Source organism: Ranitomeya imitator, chromosome 6 (genome assembly GCF_032444005.1).
Source record: "Ranitomeya imitator isolate aRanImi1 chromosome 6, aRanImi1.pri, whole genome shotgun sequence".
NCBI classification, from domain to species: domain Eukaryota; kingdom Metazoa; phylum Chordata; class Amphibia; order Anura; family Dendrobatidae; genus Ranitomeya; species Ranitomeya imitator.
The window spans coordinates 192,133,922-192,157,014 of record NC_091287.1 but is presented as its reverse complement, the minus strand read 5'-3'; the positions used below and the strand labels follow the sequence as shown (position 1 = coordinate 192,157,014).

Genomic DNA, 23,093 nt, shown 5'->3' with positions numbered 1-23,093 from the left:
TGTCATCTGCGATAAGCAGCTGACACCCGGCCGCGATCGGCCGCGCTCCCCCCGTGAGCGCGGCCGATCGCCTATGACGTACTATTCCGTCCTTGGGAAGTAAAGCCCACCCCACATGGACGGAATAGTACGTCTAATGGCAGAAGGGGGTTAATGCTTTTTCTCAGTTTTGGAGATCTCAAAAATATTCACAGACTACATAACACAATGCATCCATGTGCACAAAACATGCAGAATGCATTCTAAATGATAGAATGCATAATGTATGTGTTTTTAATGAGTTTTTATAGCATTTTTAGGGCGAAAAAATGCGAAAAAACCTGAACGTGTGCACATAGCCTTACAGTGACTCACAGGCAATCCCTAATCCCTACTTATTAGCTGCGTAACATGCTCTAAAGATGCCAGACAGGGATTCAAGTTTTACCTTGAGCACTGCCCATTACTCACAGAGTAACGAGCACATCAAAGTATCACCGAGCACCACGTTCGCTCATCCCTAATAATAAAGTATACTTTTCCCAGAGGAGCGTTGCACGGAAAATAAGCCTCCTTACCTTGGCATATCAGAGCCGTTATGTTATTCTCCACAAAGAGAAATGTTACCACTTAGACCTCAGTCCAGAGCCACTCGCCTAGCTAAGGCTACTTTCACACTAGTGTTAACTGCAATCTGCCACAATGCGTCGTTTTGCAGAAAAAACACATCCTGCAAAAGTGCTTGCAGGATGCGTTTTTTCCCCATAGACTTGTATTGACGACACATTGCGACGGATTGCCACACGTCGCATCCGTCGTGCGACGGATGCGTCGTGCTTCTGCGGACCGTCGGGAGCAAAAACGCTACATGTAACGTTTTTTGCTCCTGACGGACCGCTTTTTCCGACCGCGCACGCGCGTCTGGAACTCCGCCCCCACCTCCCCGCACCTTACAATGGGGCAGCGGATGCGCCGGAGAAATGCATCCGCTGCCTCCGTTGTGCAATGCGTTAAACGCTAGCGTCGGAATCTCTCCCCGACGCATTGCGACGGGGAGATTCCGACGCCAGTGTGAAAGTAGCCTAAATCCGCTCTCATACTTAGCACTGACGAGGGGCAATACCCCCATATTGAGATTCTAATTTGGCTTTTGACCCAAATCACATTTCAAGGCTCGTTAAAGGGTCAATAGTGACTTGTAGGATTGCTGCTTCCAACAGGAGACACTATAGAGTTCAAGACTTGTGGTCTCTGAAGTCAATTTGCATATAAATAAGTGTGAATACTTTTCTGCCCAATGATGACAGAAGTATGCTGGGAGTGATACCTTTATTGGCTAACCAGAAAACCTTTTCTGGTTAGCCAATAAAGGTATCACTCCTAGAATACTTCTGTCATCATTGGGCAGAAAAGTATTCACATCGATTTTTCTGGCTAACACGGTGCCACAATACAATTTGTTATTGTACATCATATAAATAAGTGTGTGATAACAGGTAAAAAAATGAAGCCTTATCAGGTTTTAAATGATGAAGGCCTTTACTGACCTGCTTAAATTTAATTGGATATGTAAATACACTGTAAACAAAGAGCATAATCCCAAGAAAAAAGTAATGTACATGCAATGCCATCTTTTTTTTTTTTTCTTTTAAATAGGTACTTTGCTTTTGACTTCCACAAAGAATGCAGTCGTATGCGCTGGGAACGATTACAGATTCTGGTGGATCAAGTGGCTGAAATTCAAGATGAATTTGGGTGAGATGATACTAATGGGCTTCTTTCCTAAAACGGAAAGCTGCCATGTTATCGTACCACATAAAACACTTGCATCCAAACTGCGAACAGTAGCAGTTTCTGCAATGCCTTGTAGTTTGGTGGTTACTTCCATTTTGGGAGCGGAGCGGTTATGATTTGTTACATACGTAGGGGATTGTTTTTGAGTGGAACTGATTTTCTGACAGTTCTTAGTTTTTAGTTGAATTATTAATTTTACATAATAAAAATCGATTTCCACATCAAAACTTTATTAAAAGTCGTATATATGAACAGGTAGTGCAAGAAATATTTAGTACTAGAACTTGTGTAGTCAAAGCCAGTGTGTTTTTTTCCATCCCCCTCATATGAAAAAAAAAAAAGCTTTATAATTAAAATGTTTCTCATATATAAGGATATTTGTGTAAAGTACTTTTAAGACGTGAGAATTTATTTAAAATGTATGCGTTAAACTTAAATCAGGGTCAGACACTGATTTTCCCAAGGGGCCCCCTGAGAGTTCATAATTGTGGTGGAGGCCCGATCCAACAGGCCGATCTTTAGTCTACTCATTATTGTTTTATATATTTAGCACTTAATATTGAGAATTAAGTTTGACTAGTTGCTACAGCTAATACATGTAGTAGGGCTTATTGTAACTTGTATTCTTACCTATTGCAGCTAATCAACACCATATAATTTGCTTATTTTACAAAGTTTATATAAAACAGTAAATCATACTGTTATTCAACCCTTTTACCTTGATCAATAGTTCCTTTCACAAAAATGTCCTCACAAGCATCACATGTTTTCTCAAGCAGTATGATGTCCTCACAAAGTCCCCTCATGCTGTATGATGAAACTACAAAGTTCCCTCCCATGCAGTACGATGACACCACAAAGCCCCCGCATAAAGTATGATTGTGCCACAAAACTCCTTCCCGTGCAGTACGATGTCACCACAAAGCCCCCTATGCAGTACTGTGTCCACACACAGCGCAACTCTGCACAGCCTTTCACCCAGTATGATGTCCCTGTTCCGTTGTTGTATTCACCAGCATTTCCATCCGGAGGATGCAGATATCGATGAACTTGATGCAGAGGGCCACCCTGTGGTTCACGGCTCTGTAGTTTCCAGCCTTTTGGCTGTCCCCTCCAGAACACCCACATGGCCACTTTGCGCTCATTTGTTTTACAGGAAACACATCTGTTTGTTTTTACAGATGCACCAAGAGGTATGGCATTTGGTTTCTGTCTTTGTGGCTAAATGGTTTGCAGCTGCTGGACAGCCTGAGTACATGTGGGGGGTTGCCTGATTGTTAGGAAATCCTCACATGTATTCAGGCTGGCTGGCGGTCATAGATCATGCAGCTGCGGAGACTGAGGCTGGATCTCCGAGCATGTCTTTTATGCTCGGAGATCATCCGAGCATGCTCGGGGAATCTCGAGTAATGTGCCTTGCAGCGCTGGAGTCCTGGGTTCAAACCCCACCAAGGACAACATCTGCAAAGAGTTTGTATGTTCTCTCCGAGTTTGTATGTTCTCTCCGTGTTTGCGTGGGTTTCCTCCGGGTACTCCGGTTTCCTCCCACAATCCAAAGACACACTGATAGGGAATTTAGATTGTGAGCCCCAGGGACAGCGATGTGTGCAACCTGTAAAGTGCTGCGGAATATGTTAGCGCTATATAAAAATAAAGATTATTATTATGGCATTAAAAACTATGCCTGTTTGGTAGAGATCAGACATTCCAACCTTGAGGAATCTAGCATAGAAGTCCTGTGCAGATCAGGCTGCAAGTTCACTTGAAGGGCGTAAGTGCACTTGAACTGCTTTTTCCAAAGTATCCTGATGGGTTCCTTTCAACATTATTGATGATTAATAATTTTATCTTTATAGCGCTAACCTAGCACTTCACTGAATATAAACCCTTCTCAACATTGGACGTTCTATTTTAAAGTGTGTTCCCACTGATTCCAGGAGCATTATTTAAGACGTTTTGTCAGTGTAACACTGACTGTTTTAATGCTTCGCAGTAAATGTGCACTGTAATGCATTATATCCATGGTCAGAGTAATAAGTTCCATAAAAGGACCAAGGAAAATCTAAAAAAAAAAAAAAAAATGTAATAAAAGGTGATCAAGAAGTCGAATATAAAAAGTGGTATCACTGAAAATGTCATCTTCTCCAACAAAAAAAAACAAGCCACAACTCTGCTCCATTAGCGGAAAAATATAATCTTGGTATATAGCAATGCAAAAACAATTATTTTCCTATAGATTGTTTTATTGCGTAAAAGCAGCAAAACATGAGAAAAAAATTGTATTTCTGTAATCGTCCTGACAAAAAGATAAAGCGGTCTTATCACTTGTTCGATACGGTGAAGGGCAAAAAAAATCCTGATTTGCTGTTTTTTGTTCACTCTACCTCCCAAAAATCAGAATAGCAAGCAAAAACTGTTACCAAATGGAACCAATATATTTTCAACTCCTAAAGCAAAAAAAACCAAGCCATCGCATGGCTCCGTCGGCAGAAGTATAAAAAAATTATAGATCTTAAAATATGGCAATCCAAAAACTGTTTTAGGAAAAAAAGCTTTTTTTAGTGCCTGATAGTAGCAAAACCTAAAAATTACTATATACCTGTAAATCTTGTATCACGGTAATCACACTGACCTGAAGAATAAAGTTGTCCTAACACTTATACCACATGGTGAACGGCTTAAAAAATAAAAACAACTCTAGACCTGCTATTGATTTGTTCATTCTGCCTCCAAAGGATTGCAGTAAGACTCTGTTCACATTTACCAGCGCTTTATGCTGAGCACTTACATTGGGGTTTGTTTACATGCAAATCTCTTTAAAATGTTATTTAGAAAGAACCCTGAAGACTTCCTATTAGTGATGAGCGAGTATACTCGTTGCTCGGGTTTTCCAGAGCATGCTCTGGTGGTCTCTGAGTATTTATGACTGCTCGGAGATTGTTTTCCTTGCCACAGCTGGATGATTTACAGCTGCTAGCCCGCCTGAGTACATGTGGGGGTTGCCTGGTTGCTAGGGAATCCCCACATGTAATCAAGCTGTCTAGTAGCCGCAAATCATCCAGCTGCGGCAAGGAAAACAAAATCTCCAAGCGGTCTTAAATACTCCGAGATCACCCAAGCATGCTCTGGAAAACCCGAGTAACGAGTATACCGATGGAGACACTTTGAACTCTGTCTGGCCTATGATCCAGCGGTGTCAGTTTTTAAGTGCGTATGAAAACTTTGTCGACAACAGTTTTGTGCGACTCTGAAAAGGACACAGCTAAGCAGAGGTTGGACTGAGTCATGAGTAACTTTGCTGCCTCATTATCGTGAGTGAGGTTTCATCTCGGTCACATCATTCGTAGATTTTGATGGAAACTATGGGGAAAAAAAGCACTTTTGAAGAGAAGCTAAAAAATGTATCTTGCTGCAAGGTAGTTCAATGAGGGTTCTTTTATTCAGACTACTCATTTGAATGCCATACCAGCACCTTTTTCAAGCCCTAAAAAAAAGAATTTTACAACTTGAAAAAAAAACGCCGATACGGCACACAGCCTATGTGGAGAGCTTTTAACTAGGGGATCCACCCAGCCACGAGACAGCAGGTGGAATTTCAAAAAGGGTTACCATTCAGTCGCCTAGGTGAGCAACACCTTTTTCACTTTTTTCTGTCTTCCTTAAATAGGGTTACTCTATTGTGTTCGCTTTTCTCCATAGCTTCTTTCTACAATTTAAACCACATTTAGTGTCCACATAGTTGGCATTTCTGTAACAATGAGAGTCTGCACAATTTACAGTGTGTGTGGCTCCAGAATCATGAGCTGTGCACAATGTATGGTCAATAAAATGTACTGAACACTACAATGGCAGATTTACATTTTTCGCTTTACATCATCCATTGTTACATGTTTCTGGAAAACACCAATACTCCGTTACTAGACCTGTAGATAAATGCCCAAAGGAGTGTAATTTCCAAAATGGGGTGATTTGAGGGGGGATTCTGCTCTTATAATATTTGGGAAATGTTGGCAGGATCCCTGAGACCAGCAATTGCAGCCACTTGCACAGCATGGTCACTAATGATGTGACTTGACCGCCTAGGAGATCAACTCAAAAACAAAGTTCCTAGGAATGAGATCCTATCCTCCCTACCTATAATTCAGGAGGCAGCAGCTTTTCTTTCAGATGCCTCGGCAGATTCTGTGAAATTGGCAACCAGATCTTCAGCCCTTTCTAATGCAGCCTGTTGGGCTTTATGGATAAAATGTTGGCCAGGAGATTTACAGGCCAGATCAAAGCTATGTGGCAGTCTCTGTGAGGGGGCGCATTTGTTTGGGCCAGTACTTGATGAACTGTTGGAAAAGGCGGACGATAATAAAAAACGTTTCTTTTCCTAGGAACACCCTCATACAGACAGGATTACAATAGAGGATGGTTTAACCGCAGAAGATCAAATAGAGAAAGATCCAGATATGACAGTAACAGGAAAAGATTTGCACATGAAAAACAATAGTTGGCGGTTTGTGTGTGGAGCGCTAGCAGTAGTCCCAGGAAGGGGGAGGTGGGCGCCCGAGTCCCCGCAGCTCCAGCCGGGTACCTCCAGTGGAGGATAATACTTGCAGATAGGAAAAAAGGGGCCGGTCACAGGAGCGCAGAATGAAGGACTCAGACGCCAAGTAGATTTGAGCCACAACGCGTTTCAACGGCATACCAAATGGTATGCCATTGAAACGCATTGTGGCTCAAATCTACTTGGCGTCTGAGTCCTTCATTCTGCGCTCCTGTGACCGGCCCCATTTTCCTATCTGCAAGTAACAGGAAAAGAGGTAGAGGATATATGTTTAACACCTCTCGGGACTATAGAAAGCCACCATGACTGCCGGACCAGGTGGGGGGGGGGCAGACTTTCAGCCTTCTACCCTGTCTCATTGAAAATTTCCAATAGCTCGTGGGTCCTCAGTATTATTGCAACTGGTCTAAAGTTCGAGTTCCAAATGAATTCCTCAAGACAAATTTTGTCAACACCCATCCGTTCTTCTTCTGCAGAACAATTGGCACTGGAGTCATAAGTCTAGGAACTTCAGCAGCAAAAAGGAGTGCTGATTAAAGTGCCCACAGTACAGAGAGGTAAGGGGTTTTATTCCCCCCTCTTTCTGGTTAAAAAACCTGACGGATCCTTCCGTACCATCATTAATTTAAAGGGCCTAAATACATTTCTGCTGGTTCCTTCCTTCAAAATTGAGTCTGTAAAGACGGCAATAAAACTTATGTTTAACAATTGCTTCATGGTTGTCTTATATTTGAAAGACGCCTATTATCATGTCCCAATACACGCAGACCACCAACAATTTCTTAGAATGGCAGTTTCAATTTATGGTACAATAGAGCACTTCCAATACCGAGCACTTCCCTTTGGAGTCGCGGTCGCACTCCGAGTATTTACTAAAATAATGGTAGAGGTCATGGCACACCTTCATGAACAAGACATTTTAATAATTCCCTACCTAGATGACTTATTAATTGTGGGACATTCAGAGTCACATTGCACGGACCAATTGGGGAAGGTGACGTCAGCATTGCAGAAATTGGGGTGGATCATTAATCTCAAAAAAATCTTTTTACAGCCCTCAAAGGTACAGGAGTTTCTGGGTCTTGTCTTAGACTCTAGGTGGCAGGAATGTCGCCTTCCAGAGTCAAAAATGGATAGTATTCAACGGCTGGCAACCAGAGTGATTAATAATCCATCAGTCTCTGTTAAAGGGGCAATGTCACTATTAGGATCACTCGCATCATGTATCCCGGCAGTTCTCTGGGCTCAATATCACACCAGAACACTACAGTGGGACGTTTTACGTAATACCCGTTACCTGAGAGGCTATCTTGACAGTAAATTTTCACTATCCACTGAATCTATACAATCTTTACATTGGTGGACACACATACCAAATTTACGTAGAGGTGTCCCCTGAATATATAATGTATCTCGAATAATAACTACAGATGCTAGCCCCAGGGGATGGGGGGCACACATGGAGAGTAGTTGGGTCCAGGGACTATGGTCTCAATACGAACAGAATTCATCTTCCAACCTGAAAGAATTATTAGCGGTAGAACGTGCTTTAAGTAGTTTCCTTATACCCCAACAGGGTCGACACGTCAGGATTTTCTCAGACAACCAGGTAACCATAGCCTATATTAACCATCAAGGAGGTACTCCGTCTGGTTCGTTAATGGAGGTCGCGGATCGTATTTTTCAGATGGCCAAAAATCATCTACTATCTCGTACGGCTCTTCACATAAAAGGAAAGCTCAATGTCATGGCCGACTACCTAAGCCGCAACAAACTCGGACAGGGAGATTGGACACTAAATCAGACCATCTTCACCTAGATCGTACAATTATGGGGGTGCCCAGGCATAGACCTTTTCGCAAACAGACAGAGAAAACAGGAAGCTACATCGATTCTGCTCCTTAAACCTCAGAGAGAACCCGTATGCGGTGGAAGCTCTCCTAATCTCGTGGCACTTAAGTCTCGCTTATGCCTTCCCCCTCTAAATTTAATTCGGATAGTTCTGAGGAAGATACGGCAAGACAGGGCCCGGGTAATCATGGTAGCCCCATTCTGGCCCAGAAGATCATGGTTTCCTTGGCTGAGGAAGATGTTCATTTCCCAGCCTTGGATTCTCCCAGAAATACCAGACCTCCTCTCCCAGGGCCCAATTCTCCATCCACGAGTGGCCAATTTACATCTAGCGGCGTGGAATTTGAGAGGTCATTACTAAGGGGGAAAGGGTTTTCTCGAGATCTTGTAAATACATTCCTAAAGAGTAGGAAGGCTTCTACATCAAACATTTGTTAGAATTTGGAAAAAATTCTTAGCCGTCTCGGGGGCACATATTGACCAGAAAGTCTGTATTAACAAAATTTTGGAATTCTTACAGAAAGGATTAGAAATGGGTTTAGCCACAAGCACTCTCAGGGTTCAAGTGTCGGCTCTGGGGGCACTATACAATAGTAATTTAGCCAGTAATCACTGGATAGCTAGGTTCTTCAAGGCAGCAACTAGGTCCAGGCCTGTTATTAAGGAAAAATTAAATTGGGACCTAAATTTTGTGCTCTCAGCTCTAACGCAAGCTCCAGTTGAACCTATTGATACTGCCCCAATTAAAATCCTATCTTTAAAAACAGCCCTTTTTGTCGCGCTCACATCCTCAAGGAGGGTTAGTGACCTACAAGCTCTGTCTATACAACCTCCGTACATGTGAGAAGATAATCATTATGAAACCTGATCCTCTTTACCTTCCAAAAGTAGCTTCAAAATTTCATAGATTGCAGGAAGTTGTTCTACCTTCGTTCTGTCCTAATCCCACCAATGATAAGGAACGTAAATTCCAGACGTAAGAAGGTGCCTTCTTAGGTATATTTCAGCTACTAGCACTTGGAAGAAATATAATTCCCTATTTGTATCCTTTCAGGGAGTTAGAAAGGGGCTTAGAATATCCAAAAACACACTAGCTAGATGGATCAGGGAGGTGATCTCTTTAGCTTATACAGCAGGTGGCATGCAGATCCCGGAAGGTATAAAAGCTCACTCCACTCAAGCCATGGTTACTTCCTGGGCAGAGAGATCAGAGGTGTCAATTGAAGACATTTGTAAGGCGGCCACATGGTCTCATCCATCTACTTTCCTTAAACACTATAGACTGGTTCTGGGCAGCTCCTCTGATCTCACGTTTGTAAGAAGGGTGCTTGAGGCAGTTGTCCCTCCCTAGTCTCTTTTACTTCTCTGAAAGTCTCTCGTGGTGCTGTCATGGCGACTGAATAAATACGTAATCTACTTACCGGTAGCGGTGTTTTTCAGGAGCCCATGACAGCACCCTTATATTCCTTACCCCTTTTTTCTTGTATGGCTCAACACTTTCTTTTCCTTTACGTTTACTCACATGGTGAATTGTACTATATTTTAAGTTGATTATGTGCTACTAACCAGGGAGGCCCTCTCATGCTCTGTAAACCAACTGATGCGGGAGAGGTGCCGCCCTTTAATGTCTGTAGGTTTCCTGTCCCTAAAGGGCGGATCACCTCTCTCGTGGTGCTGTCATGGGCTCCTGAAAAACACCGCTACCGGTAAGTAGCTTACGTATTTTCCTTTCTCTATGACAGCACCACACGAGAGAGGGGATCTGCTCATCAAGGGCGTAACCTCTCCCCTGCATTAGTTGGTTTCCTGTCCTTGAGGGAACGTGTATCTGAAGAATCAGGTGCGGAAAAGAACAGAAGAAGCTTACCCAGGCCTGGTTGCGTGGAAGAATGGCTCCTTGCTATTAACGCCAGTGTTGGATCCTGGAGGTGCCGCAGCAGATCCAGTGGGGGATTGTGTTGGGCATGTGGATGCGACCAGCGCACATTTTACATGCATGCCCGCCACCGCGGTTTTCCGGGTCTGCGCTGGGCTTTCTGGAAGTGGTGTGCCCTGATGATGAATGTGCCAGTGACTTTTGACCTGGAAGTGGTAACTTCACTTACTGGGAGGTCTGGAGGAGGGGTCACCAATGCAGGAGATGCTGTGGCTGGCCCCTCATTTAAAATTGGGCCTGACTGCCAAAGAGCGAGTTTGCTCTGGCTCTTCATTCCACTGTGATTATTGGGGATCAGCAGCAACAGCAGTACCAACAACAGCGTGGGGACTACAGAGGCAGACTCTTGAGTGACAGAAGAAGAGACCATAAGGCTAGCCAGAGAAGCACAGTTTATCATGGATCCGCTGCCTCCAGGAGAGAACAATTTTGTGATTTTGATCCAGCCTCCGAATCTGGTACCCTTACTAAATGACTGAGAGGTAAGTGATCTCCATGAAAGGTCTCCATGATAATTAGTTCCTTTTTTGTTGTTTGATTACTAGGAAAGGCCTAAGAAATGCAGTGCAAAGCTTAAATATGAGTTTGTGCTTTTCAGGGATACGTTACCCAGCTCATGGCAGAAGAAACTCTACTCCGCATGTATCCAGAAAATTATTTGTGAGGAATCCCCGAATTTTGCCTAGGATTTAAAATCCGTTATTAGGGCAGAAGTTAGATTAATTTAAGACAATAATCCATAAAAAGTGATAGTATGGGAAAGCGAAAACCAGAATATTGATTGATTCTGGTGAATCAATGAAGTCAGACGGGAATGTGGATCTTATTTTTTTTTTTTCTTCCTCCTTTTCATCCTCTGATGGTGGTACAGGGCGGTAGATTGTGATTCCCTGTAGAAGACAGACAGATTGGTCAAGTCTGTAATGGCTACCTTGGGCATCATAGATTATAAAACCCCCAAATCAGTCCAGGACATTATCAGGATATTATGTTTAGGGGGTTAGAGTAGAAGATGAGCATACGTTTTCAATAAATTAGAAAATGCAAGCTCTCATTAAAAAAAAATGGAAGAAAACTCAAAACATTTGCGACCCTGGTCTTCAAAGAGAAAGTACCCCTTTGCTGAGGAGAGAGCCCTAAGATAGACGTAGCAGTCGCTAAATCATCCAGAAAATCTGTTGCCCTTTGAAGACATGGGTATCCTGAAAGACAGTCTGGTTAGGAAAACTGATGGATACCTAGGGCATAACTCTAAATCTTTGATGGGCGCCTTGAAATCAGCTATACTGGCAATCTGTACAGCCAGATCTATGATGATCTGGCTGAAACAACTGAAATGTCAACTAAGGGATAATGCTCTGAGAAACAATCCTGGCCAATCTACCATTGATGCAGGAAGCGTCAGCCTTTATTGCAGATGCATCAGCAAACTGTGAGTCTGGTGGCCAGGTCAGCGGGCCTTTGTAACGCTCCTAGTAGATCGCTATGGTTCAAATGTTGACCGGAGGATATCCAGTCTAAAAAAAACAAGCCATGTTACTCTCCATCACATGGAATGGCTCTCTTTGGTCAAGTTCTGGATGACATTCTGAACAAAGATGGTGATTTCCCAGTTTTCCATACCGGAGTATAAAAGCTTGTTTTGGAGCAGAAGGTATGGCCAGAAAAGACCTCCCAGGGATCAAGAAAAATGGAAAGACACAAATAGGGAAAAATAGAGGATTCATATTTGGGGTTCCTCAGGAGAGAAGGAGATCTCAGTGACACCATTCCCCGTGTAATAAAGGTAAGACTTTCCCTCTACCTCCACCTCCCCGCCTGGGCAAAAATTTCATAGAATTGCTGAATTCTAGGTATAGTGTAATAAGACCTGAGGTTGTAATATCTGACTGTTCCTCCAATAACTTTTGCAATAATGTCCCCCCGGAAATCTTGGGAAGAACAGTTAGCCCTAGAAGCAAACATTTGCAATCTAGCTCAGAATCAGGTTATCATAGAGGTACTAGTGGATGAGGAAGAAAAAAGGGGATTCTATTCCCCTCATTTCTTGATAAAGAAGGCAAATTTGAAGAGTCTGAACAAATTCCTGATACATCGGCCTTTCAAAATGGAGTAAAAAAATCGCTTATAAAACTTCTATTTCCATTTTGTTACATGTGTGCTGAACCTGAAAGACGTATACTACAATATTCTGATCCATGCAAGAAAGCAGAAATCCCTAAGGGTGGCCCTCTTCATAAACAAAATGGTCAGGTATTTTTAGTTCAGGGCCCTGCGCTTCGGTCTTTCCATGGCCCCAAGAGTATTTACGAAAATCATAGTGAAATTGTCAGCACATCTTCAAAAGCAGGATACGTTAATAATTCCATTCTTGGAGGATTTAATGATTGTTGGCAGATTGGTAGAACACTGCAACTTTCAGCTAGCAAGGGTCGGAGCCACCATGGAGGAATTAAGTTGACTCCTGAACCAAAAAGAATCAAAGCTAATTCCATCAAAATTCTTTTATAGGTCTTTTCTTCGTTTCAGTGAGTCAGACTTGTTTCCCACCTGAATAGAAAATGTACAAAGTGTATCCCACGAGTACTGTGGGCCCAATTGCATACCAGTCAATTGCATCAAGTGATTCTGATAGACGAAAGACCGTTCAGAGGGTGTTGGGAAGGAAAATAGTCTGACTGTGGAGACCTGTGTGTCGTAACCAGTGTTTTCCCCCCTGCCTCCAATCCTGCAATGAAACACAGACAGTCCTAGGTGGGTTAAACAGGTCGGTCACAGTTCATTAATTAAATCAGCAGAGAAAAGGCAATTACATTTCATAATGGGCGGTTCCTGCCGAGCTCCTGTCCACGATCGACAGGCGAGTTGACCAACGAGCGGTTACAAACCTTTGCCCTCCTTTGCTTCTTCCGCTGTGACTTGGTAACGTTAACAATAATTAGTTATATATACATAAACGTCGCATTTTTTTTAACCCCTTAAGCCCCAAGGGTGGATTGCACGTTAATGACCGGGCCAATTTTTACAATTCTGACCACTGTCCCTTTATGAGCTTATAACTCTAGAACGCTTCAACGGATTCTGATTATTCTGACAGTGTTTTCTCGTGACATATTGTACTTCATGATAGTGGTAAAATTTCTTCGATAAGACTTGCGTTTATTTGTGAAAAAAATGGAAATTTCGTGAAAATTTTGCAATTTTTCAACTTTGAATTTTTATGCCCTTAAATCACAGAGATACATCACACAAAATACTTAATAAGTAACATTTCCCACATGTCTACTTTACATCAGCACAATTTTGAAACCAACATTTTTTTTGTTATAAGGGTTAAAAGCTGACCAGCAATTTCTCATTTTTACAACACCATTTTTTTAAGGACCACATCTCATTTGAAGTCATTTTGAGGGGTCTATATGATAGAAAATAACCAAGTGTGACAGTATTCTAAAAACTGCACCCCTCAAGGTGCTCAAAACCACATTCAAGAAGTTTATTAACCCTTTGGGTGTTTCACAGGAATTTTTGGAATGTTTAAATAAAAATGAACATTTAACTTTTTTCACACACAATTTACTTCAGCTCCAATTTGTTTTATTTTACCAAGGGTAACAGGAGAAAATGGACCCAAAACATTGTTGTACAATTTGTCCTGAGTACGCCGATACCCCATATGTGGGGGTAAACCACTGTTTGGGCGCATGGCAGAGCTCGGAAGGGAAGGAGCGCTATTTGACTTTTCAATGCAAAATTGACTGGAATAAAAAATAAAAAATCATATTTTTTTCACAAAAATTATATTTTTGCTCCCAATTTTTTTATTTTCCCAAGGGTAAGAAAAGAAATTGGACCCAAAAAGTTGTTGTACAATTTGTCCTGAGTATGCGGATACCCCGTATGTGGGGGTAAACCACTGTTTGGGCGCATGGCAGAGCTCGGAAGGGAAGGAGCGCCATTTGATTTTTCAATGCAAAATTGATTGGAATTGAGATGGAACGCCATGTTGCGTTTGGAGAGCCACTGATGTACCTAAACATTGAAACCTCCAAAAGTGACACCATTTTGGAATGTAGACCCCCTAAGGAACTTATATAGATGCGTGGTGAGAGCTTTGAACCCCAAAGTGTTTCACTACACTTTATAACGCAGAGCGGTGAAAATAAAAATTATTTTCTTTCCCACAAAAATTATTTTTTAGCCCCCAGTTTTGTATTTTTCCAAGGGTAACAGGAGAAATTGGACCCCAAAAGTTGTTGTACAATTTGTCCTGAGTACGCTGATACCCCATGTGTGGGGGAGCCACCGTTTGGGCGCATGGCAGAGCTCGGAAGGGAAGGAGCGCCATTTGGAATGCAGACTTAGGTGGATTGGCCTGCAGGCGTCACATTGCGTTTGCAGAGCCCCTAATGTACATAAACAGTAGAAACCCCCAACAAGTGACCCCATATTGGAAACTAGACCCCTCAAAGAACTTATCTAGATGTGTTGTGAGAACTTTGAACACCCAAGTGTTTCACTACAGTTTATAACGCAGATTATATCATATCAGGAGCACAGATATTAATCTGTGATCCAAGAAGTGCCACTATATACATTCATTTTAAAATTCAAATACCTTTATTAGACAATAAATAAAACTAAACATATATGGACATAGACAAGGTGCCTCAAAAAACAACCCAATTGCGGTCAACCGGGAATACATATACTGGAGTCAGGTAAATCCATTATACATACATTGCACAGTAATCTAGTTGGAAGCCCTGATGGCCGGAACCACACCGTTTTCTCCTGTCACTAGAGTTTACAAACATAGCATCTGTGATACACTAGAACACTGCCTGGCGGCTAGCGTATAATGAGCGGTGCGCCCCGACCCCCATACATATTACCTGCTCCGTGCTGTCTCCTAACGTGCTGTGACCGCATAAACCCCGACGCGCGTTTCGCGTGATGCTTCTTCCTGGGGGTGTGTGACAGGAGAAAACTGTGTGGTTCCGGCCATCAGGGCTTCCAACTAGATTACTGTGCAATGTATGTATAATGGATTTACCTGACTCCAGTATATGTATTCCCGGTTGACCGCAATTGGGTTGTTTTTTGAGGCACCTTGTCTATGTCCATATATGTTTAGTTTTATTTATTGTCTAATAAAGGTATTTGAATTTTAAAATGAATGTATATAGTGGCACTTCTTGGATCACAGATTAATATCTGTGCTCCTGATATGATATAATTGATACATGAGGTGTTACCCACTCCCCTAGTGGGATTATGGGTTTGGGCGTTGTGCTTACAGTTTATAACGCAGAGCCGTGAAAATAAAAAATAATTTTTTTCCACAAAAATATTTTTTTAGCCCCCCAAATTTTTATTTTCCCTAGTGTAACAAGAGAAATTGAACCCCAAAAATTGTTGTCCAATTTGTCCTGAGTACACTGATGCCCCTCTTTGGGCGCACGGGAGAGAGAGGGGAAGGAGCACGGTTTTACTTTTAACGCAGAATTGGCTGGAATTGAGATCGGACGCTGTGTCGCGTTTGGAGAGCCCCTGATGTGCCTAAACAGTGGAAACCCCCAATTCTAACTGAAACCCTAGTCCTAACCCTAGCCGGAAAATGGAAATAGATACATTTTTAATTTTATTTTCCCTAACTAAGGGGGTGATGAAGGGGGGTTTGACTTATTATTTCTAGCGTTTTTTTAGCGGATTTTTATGATTGGCAGCTGTCACACACTAAGACGCTTTTTATTGCAAAAAAATAGTTTTTGCGATTCCACATTTTGAGAGCTATAATTTTTCCATATTTTGGTCCACAGAGTCATGTGAGGTCTTGTTTTTTGTGGGAGGAGTTGACGTTTTTATTGGTCATGTGAGGCATAATGACCAAAAACCAGCTATTCATGAATTTCTCTTGGGGGGGGGGGGGGGGGGAAGGGGGGGCGCTTATACCGTTCCACGGTTTGTAAAATTGATAAAGCAGTTTTATTCTTCGGGTCAGTACGATTACAGCGATACCTCATTTATGTCATTTTTTTATGTTTTGGTGCTTTTATATGATAAAAACGATTTTATAGAAGAAAAAATTATTTTTGCATCGTTTTATTCTGAGGACTATAACATTTTAAATTTTTCACTGATGATGCTGTATGGCGGTTCGTTTTTTGCAGACAAGATGATGATTTCATGGTTATTCATATCCATCTTTTTGATCACGTGTTATTTCACTTTTTGTTCGGCGGTATGATAATAAAGCGTTGTTTTTTGCCTGGCTTTTTTTTACCGCGTTCACTGAAGGGGTTAACTAGCGGGACAGTTTTATAGGTGGGGTCGTTACGGACGCGGCGATACTAAATCTGTGTACTTTTATTGTTTTTTTATTATTTAGATAAAGAAATGTATCTATGGGAACAATATATATATATATATATATATATATATATATATATATATATATTTTTTTTTTTTTTTTTCTTTATTTATGAATATTTTTTTTTCTTTCACGTGAATTTTTTTTATTTTACTTTATATCATTGCCCCAGGGAGGCATCATGTTATAGGGTCAGATCGCTGATCTGACACTTTGCAGAGCACTGTGTTAGATCAGCGATCTGACATGCAGAGCTGCAGGCTTACCAGCGCCTGCTCTAAGCAGATGCTGGTAAGCCACCTCCCTGCAGGACCCGGATGTAGCCCCGCGTCCATTTTGGATCCGGGCCTGCACGGAGGAGACGCTCGGTACAAGGTGAACACATCGCCGTGTACCGAGGGTCTCAGGGAAGCCCGCAGGGAGCCCCCCTCCCTGCGCGATGCTTCCCTATGCCCCTGGAACGCTGCGATCCTGTTTGATCGCAGTGTGTCGGGGATTAATGTGCCGGGGGCAGTCCGTGACTGCTCCTGGCACATAGTGCCAGATGTCAGCTGCGATAGTCAGCTGACACCCGGCCGCGATCGGCCGCGCGGCCCCCGTGAGCGCGGCCGATACACTATGACGTACTATCCTGTCACTGGGAATTAAGTCCCAGGTTACCTCGACGGGATAGTACGTCATATGGGATTAAGGGGTTAATAACATACACGTTTACATCTATCCGCCAGTCATTATGGCAATTCACACCTCATTGACATCTATAAGGGAGGGAAGGTGGGACAAAAGCTTCCAGGTGTCCGCCGGAGGAAAGAGGAAGTTACTGGTCCGGACTCCTGGATTTTAACCCCTGTAGGTGTGGCCGTAGTTCCCAACCCCTTTAAGAACTATTGGCAGGCTGGGCACCCCACTTAATGCATCACCAAGGGTGGTGCGAGGGGGGAACTGGGCACTGAAGTATTTTATTGTTTGTTTTTTTTTTTATATGGGCTCCACAGTCAGAGGCGCTCTTCTTATGCAGTACCGCGCCTGCCAGACTGTGGAGACCTGTGTGTCGTAACCAGTGCCTTCCCCCCTGCCTCCAATCCTGTAATGAAACACAGACAGTCCTTGGTGGGTTGAACAGGTTGGTCACAGTTTATTAATTACATCCGCAGAGAAATGGAAATTACATTTTGTAACGGACGGCTCGTTCCGAGCTCCTGTCCACGATCGACAGGCAAGTTGGCCAACGAGCGGTTATGAACCTTTGCCCTCCTCCGCTTCTTCCTACTCGGGACTCCGACCAAACCGCCATCCCCCATCAATATTAGGGCCTGTTCAACACCTTTCTATAAGCCAGATGCAAAAAAAAAATAATTTTTGAGGCCAATATTCGTCAGGTGAAGTCCGTCTGGTCTTAGTAATGTTGTGTTATCCCCTTCCAGCAGGTGGTGACGAACAATGATACCTCATTTTCCTCTCTCCAATTTTTTTCTTCCGAGCATTGAATTTCTTCAGTATACGAAAACGTGGAAACTCCAGCTCCAATAAAATGGCAAAATTCTTTTAGTCCAACTTCATTAAAAAGGACATCCTTACAAAGTAACAAGGACGCAGGTGGTTACATGAATATAGGCAACGCGTTTCGATCACACGGGATCTTATTCATGCCCATATAAAACCCACATTTAGTCTTGCTTATATAGACAATATGGACCTATCACATACTCAATTGAGATCACATGACAAATAGAAAGGTCCTACAGATCACAACTGCATGCATTCTATCACAAGACAAAACAGAAGGTTACAATAGTAATACATACAATGAATACTTATATAAAATATCAACATAGATGATATAAAATGTCATTCCTTTTGTTCCAACCCAAAAAAAGAAAAAAAGAAACAAATATCTAGCCAATGTGGCAGAGTCACATGATGAGACAAAAGGTCCTACAGACCGCAACTGCATACATTTTACCGCACAAAGCAGGCAGGAAAAATTCACCGAAAATGCATGTAGAGAATACAGTAAGGAAGATATTAACAATAATGATATAAGATTTCATTCCTTTTATTTAAACCTGCAGGGGAACGGGTGTTTAAATTGTACATCCAAAAGGCTTCTCTGGTTAGTAGCCGCCTTTTTGTGTCACCCCCACGCCTATGTGAGTAAACTTTCTCAATGCCCTGAACTTTTAAAGTTGTAACATCTCCCCTATGTACTGTATTGAAATGTTTGGAAACCATGGATACATTCCTAGTGGTAAAGTTAGAAATATTGGCATCCCTGATATATTCTGTAATGCGCGTTTTTAGTTTGCGTGTTGTACAGCCTATATATGATAGTTGGCAGGCTGTACATTCTACTTTATATACTACATTTTTTGTGTGACAATTAATGAAATTATTTATTTTATAATTCTTGTTTTTTCTGAGTTAGTGAATATATTCCCAGTTAGAGAGTGTACACACGTACTGCATGCTGTCGTGCCACATTTAAAAAAACCCTTGTACTCTAACCATGTATTCATTTTAGGTCTAATTGTGATTGTATTCGGAGCAATAATATCCCCAATGGTTTGGGCTTTTCTAGCAACCACGTTAACCCCATCCTTTAAGATATCCATAAGAATATGATCCTCGTACAGGATGGGTAATCTATTTTTAATAATATTCTTAATTTGTCCAAACTGGGAGCTATACTGAAGACACACATGGGGCTTATTATTATAATTATGTCTCGCAGAGCGGTTATTTTTATTCGATGTCAGTAAGTCATCTCTACATTTCTTGTTCACTATTTCTGTGGCCCTATTCAGCGACCAATATGGATATTTGCGGGCACTAAATTTTTTCTTCAATTCCCCAAATTCTTTAAGTCTGTCTTCTTCCCTGCTGCAATTGCGTTTAGATCTAATGAATTCGCCAACCGGTATGGCTTTTATTGTATGGGCTGGATGACTGCTAGCAGCATGCAAGATGGTGTTCCCACTTACCGGTTTAATGTGCGTTTTGCTTGCAATGAATTCATCCTTTATACCAAAAAGATCAAGATCCAAAAAAGAAATACTGTATGGATCCCAAACATGTGTAAACTTTATACCAAAATCATTATTATTGATATACTCTACAAATCCCGGTATGGCAGACACATCGCCCCCCCCCCAAATAATGAGGGTGTCATCGATGTATCTGCCATACCAGGAGATGCAATCAACGAATGGCTTATTTGCCGAATAGATATACTCTTGTTCCCATAAGGCCATGGTTAAATTTGCCAAAGATGGGGAATATTTAGCCCCCATTGGAACTCCTGATGTTTGTACATATATCTCATCCCCAAATGTGAAAACATTGTGTTTCATAAGAAAAGATATAACCTGTAAACAAAAATCAATTAAATTCTGAGAATATTCTCCACATTCAGTAAGGTGAAATTGTAAGGCTCTTATTGCCACCTCATGTGGTATGCTTGTGTACAGAGATACAACATCACAACTAAGCCATGTGTAACTCTGTTCCTATTTCTTGTTTTTAAAGATTTTCAATACTTCTCTTGAGTCCTTAATGTACCCTGGCATTCTCAATACCAAGGGCTGAAGCAAAGAGTCCACCCATTCGCATAAGTGTTCCAGACCCGATCCGATACCCGAGACTATGGGTCGCATGGATGGAAAGCCATCCCTTTTGTGCACCTTAGGGAGGCCATACATAATAGGCAACCTTGGATATTGCACATAAATGTAATCTGCTTGTTTTTTGTCTAACACTGCCAAATTTAAACCTTCCGCAATTAAATTAGCTGTTTGTTCATTAATTTTCTTAGTTGGATCTTCTTTTAATTTTTTATAGGTTACAGTGTCAGACAAAAGTTCAGTCATTTTTTCTTTATATTCAACTGCATCCATAATTACAATAAGTCCCCCTTTGTCCCCCTTTGTCATTGGATGAGTTAAAAAATATGAAGGACATTATTATAAAAGTGACAAAGGGGGACTTATTGTAATTATGGATGCAGTTGAATATAAAGAAAAAATGACTGAACTTTTGTCTGACACTGTAACCTATAAAAAATTAAAAGAAGATCCAACTAAGAAAATTAATGAACAAACAGCTAATTTAATTGCGGAAGGTTTAAATTTGGCAGTGTTAGACAAAAAACAAGCAGATTACATTTATGTGCAATATCCAAGGTTGCCTATTATGTATGGCCTCCCTAAGGTGCACAAAAGGGATGGCTTTCCATCCATGCGACCCATAGTCTCGGGTATCGGATCGGGTCTGGAACACTTATGCGAATGGGTGGACTCTTTGCTTCAGCCCTTGGTATTGAGAATGCCAGGGTACATTAAGGACTCGAGAAGTATTGAAAATCTTTAAAAACAAGAAATGGGAACAGAGTTACACATGGCTTAGTTGTGATGTTGTATCTCTGTACACAAGCATACCACATGAGGTGGCAATAAGAGCCTTACAATTTCACCTTACTGAATGTGGAGAATATTCTCAGAATTTAATTGATTTTTGTTTACAGGTTATATCTTTTCTTATGAAACACAATGTTTTCACATTTGGGGATGAGATATATGTACAAACATCAGGAGTTCCAATGGGGGCTAAATATTCCCCATCTTTGGCAAATTTAACCATGGCCTTATGGGAACAAGAGTATATCTATTCGGCCAATAACCCATTCGTTGATTGCATCTCCTGGTATGGCAGATACATCGATGACACCCTCATTATTTGGGGGGGGCGATGTGTCTGCCATACCGGGATTTGTAGAGTATATCAATACTAATGATTTTGGTATAAAGTTTACACATGTTTGGGATCCATACAGTATTTCTTTTTTGGATCTTGATCTTTTTGGTATAAAGGATGAATTCATTGCAAGCAAAACGCACATTAAACCGGTAAGTGGGAACACCATCTTGCATGCTGCTAGCAGTCATCCAGCCCATACAATAAAAGCCATACCGGTTGGCGAATTCATTAGATCTAAACGCAATTGCAGCAGGGAAGAAGACAGACTTAAAGAATTTGGGGAATTGAAGAAAAAATTTAGTGCCCGCAAATATCCATATTGGTCGCTGAATAGGGCCACAGAAATAGTGAACAAGAAATGTAGAGATGACTTACTGACATCGAATAAAAATAACCGCTCTGCGAGACATAATTATAATAATAAGCCCCATGTGTGTCTTCAGTATAGCTCCCAGTTTGGACAAATTAAGAATATTATTAAAAATAGATTACCCATCCTGTACGAGGATCATATTCTTATGGATATCTTAAAGGATGGGGTTAACGTGGTTGCTAGAAAAGCCCAAACCATTGGGGATATTATTGCTCCGAATACAATCACAATTAGACCTAAAATGAATACATGGTTAGAGTACAAGGGTTTTTTTAAATGTGGCACGACAGCATGCAGTACGTGTGTACACTCTCTAACTGGGGAATATATTCACTAACTCAGAAAAAAACAAGAATTATAAAAGAAATAATTTCATTAATTGTCACACAAAAAATGTAGTATATAAAGTAGAATGTACAGCCTGCCAACTATCATATATAGGCTGTACAACACGCAAACTAAAAACGCGCATTACAGAATATATCAGGGATGCCAATATTTCTAACTTTACCACTAGGAATGTATCCATGGTTTCCAAACATTTCAATACAGTACATAGGGGAGATGTTACAACTTTAAAAGTTCAGGGCATTGAGAAAGTTTACTCACATAGGCGTGGGGGTGACACAAAAAGGCGGCTACTAACCAGAGAAGCCTTTTGGATGTACAATTTAAACACCCGTTCCCCTGCAGGTTTAAATAAAAGGAATGAAATCTTATATCATTATTGTTAATATCTTCCTTACTGTATTCTCTACATGCATTTTCGGTTAATTTTTCCTGCCTGCTTTGTGCGGTAAAATGTATGCAGTTGCGGTCTGTAGGACCTTTTGTCTCATCATGTGACTCTGCCACATTGGCTAGATATTTGTTTCTTTTTTTCTTTTTTTGGGTTGGAACAAAAGGAATGACATTTTATATCATCTATGTTGATATTTTATATAAGTATTCATTGTATGTATTACTATTGTAACCTTCCGTTTTGTCTTGTGATAGAATGCATGCAGTTGTGATCTGTAGGACCTTTCTATTTGTCATGTGATCTCAATTGAGTATGTGATAGGTCCATATTGTCTATATAAGCAAGACTAAATGTGGGTTTTATATGGGCATGAATAAGATCCCGTGTGATCGAAACGCGTTGCCTATATTCATGTAACCACCTGCGTCCTTGTTACTTTGTAAGGATGTCCTTTTTAATGAAGTTGGACTAATAAAGAATTTTGCCATTTTATTGGAGCTGGAGTTTCCACGTTTTCGTATACTGCAATTGCTTGGCGTCTTGGTCTGGACGAATCTCCGTGCTCAATTATCTATGGTCTGGTTGGTGAGCTGGCTGCGGCTTATTGCCGTTTATTTTTTTCTATTGCATTGAATTTCTTCCTTGTTCGCTCTATGGCTTTTTTTTTTATCTCTTGTGCCACGCCAGACTGCCCGTGGTATCATCTCTGTCCACACCAGTATCATATTCGCGAATAAACAG

The 23,093-nt window shown here is 41.4% G+C and overlaps 1 protein-coding gene across 1 annotated transcript in view; it reads left to right on the top strand.

Moving 5' to 3' along the window:
* SACM1L (SAC1 like phosphatidylinositide phosphatase) overlaps positions 1 to 23,093 on the top strand; it is a 458,875-nt gene that overhangs the window by 313,750 nt on the left and 122,032 nt on the right. The window contains exon 13 of the mRNA XM_069730398.1: positions 1,636 to 1,734. Within this exon, the coding sequence (XP_069586499.1) occupies positions 1,636 to 1,734 (99 nt within the window). The remainder of the gene's footprint in view (positions 1 to 1,635; positions 1,735 to 23,093) is intronic.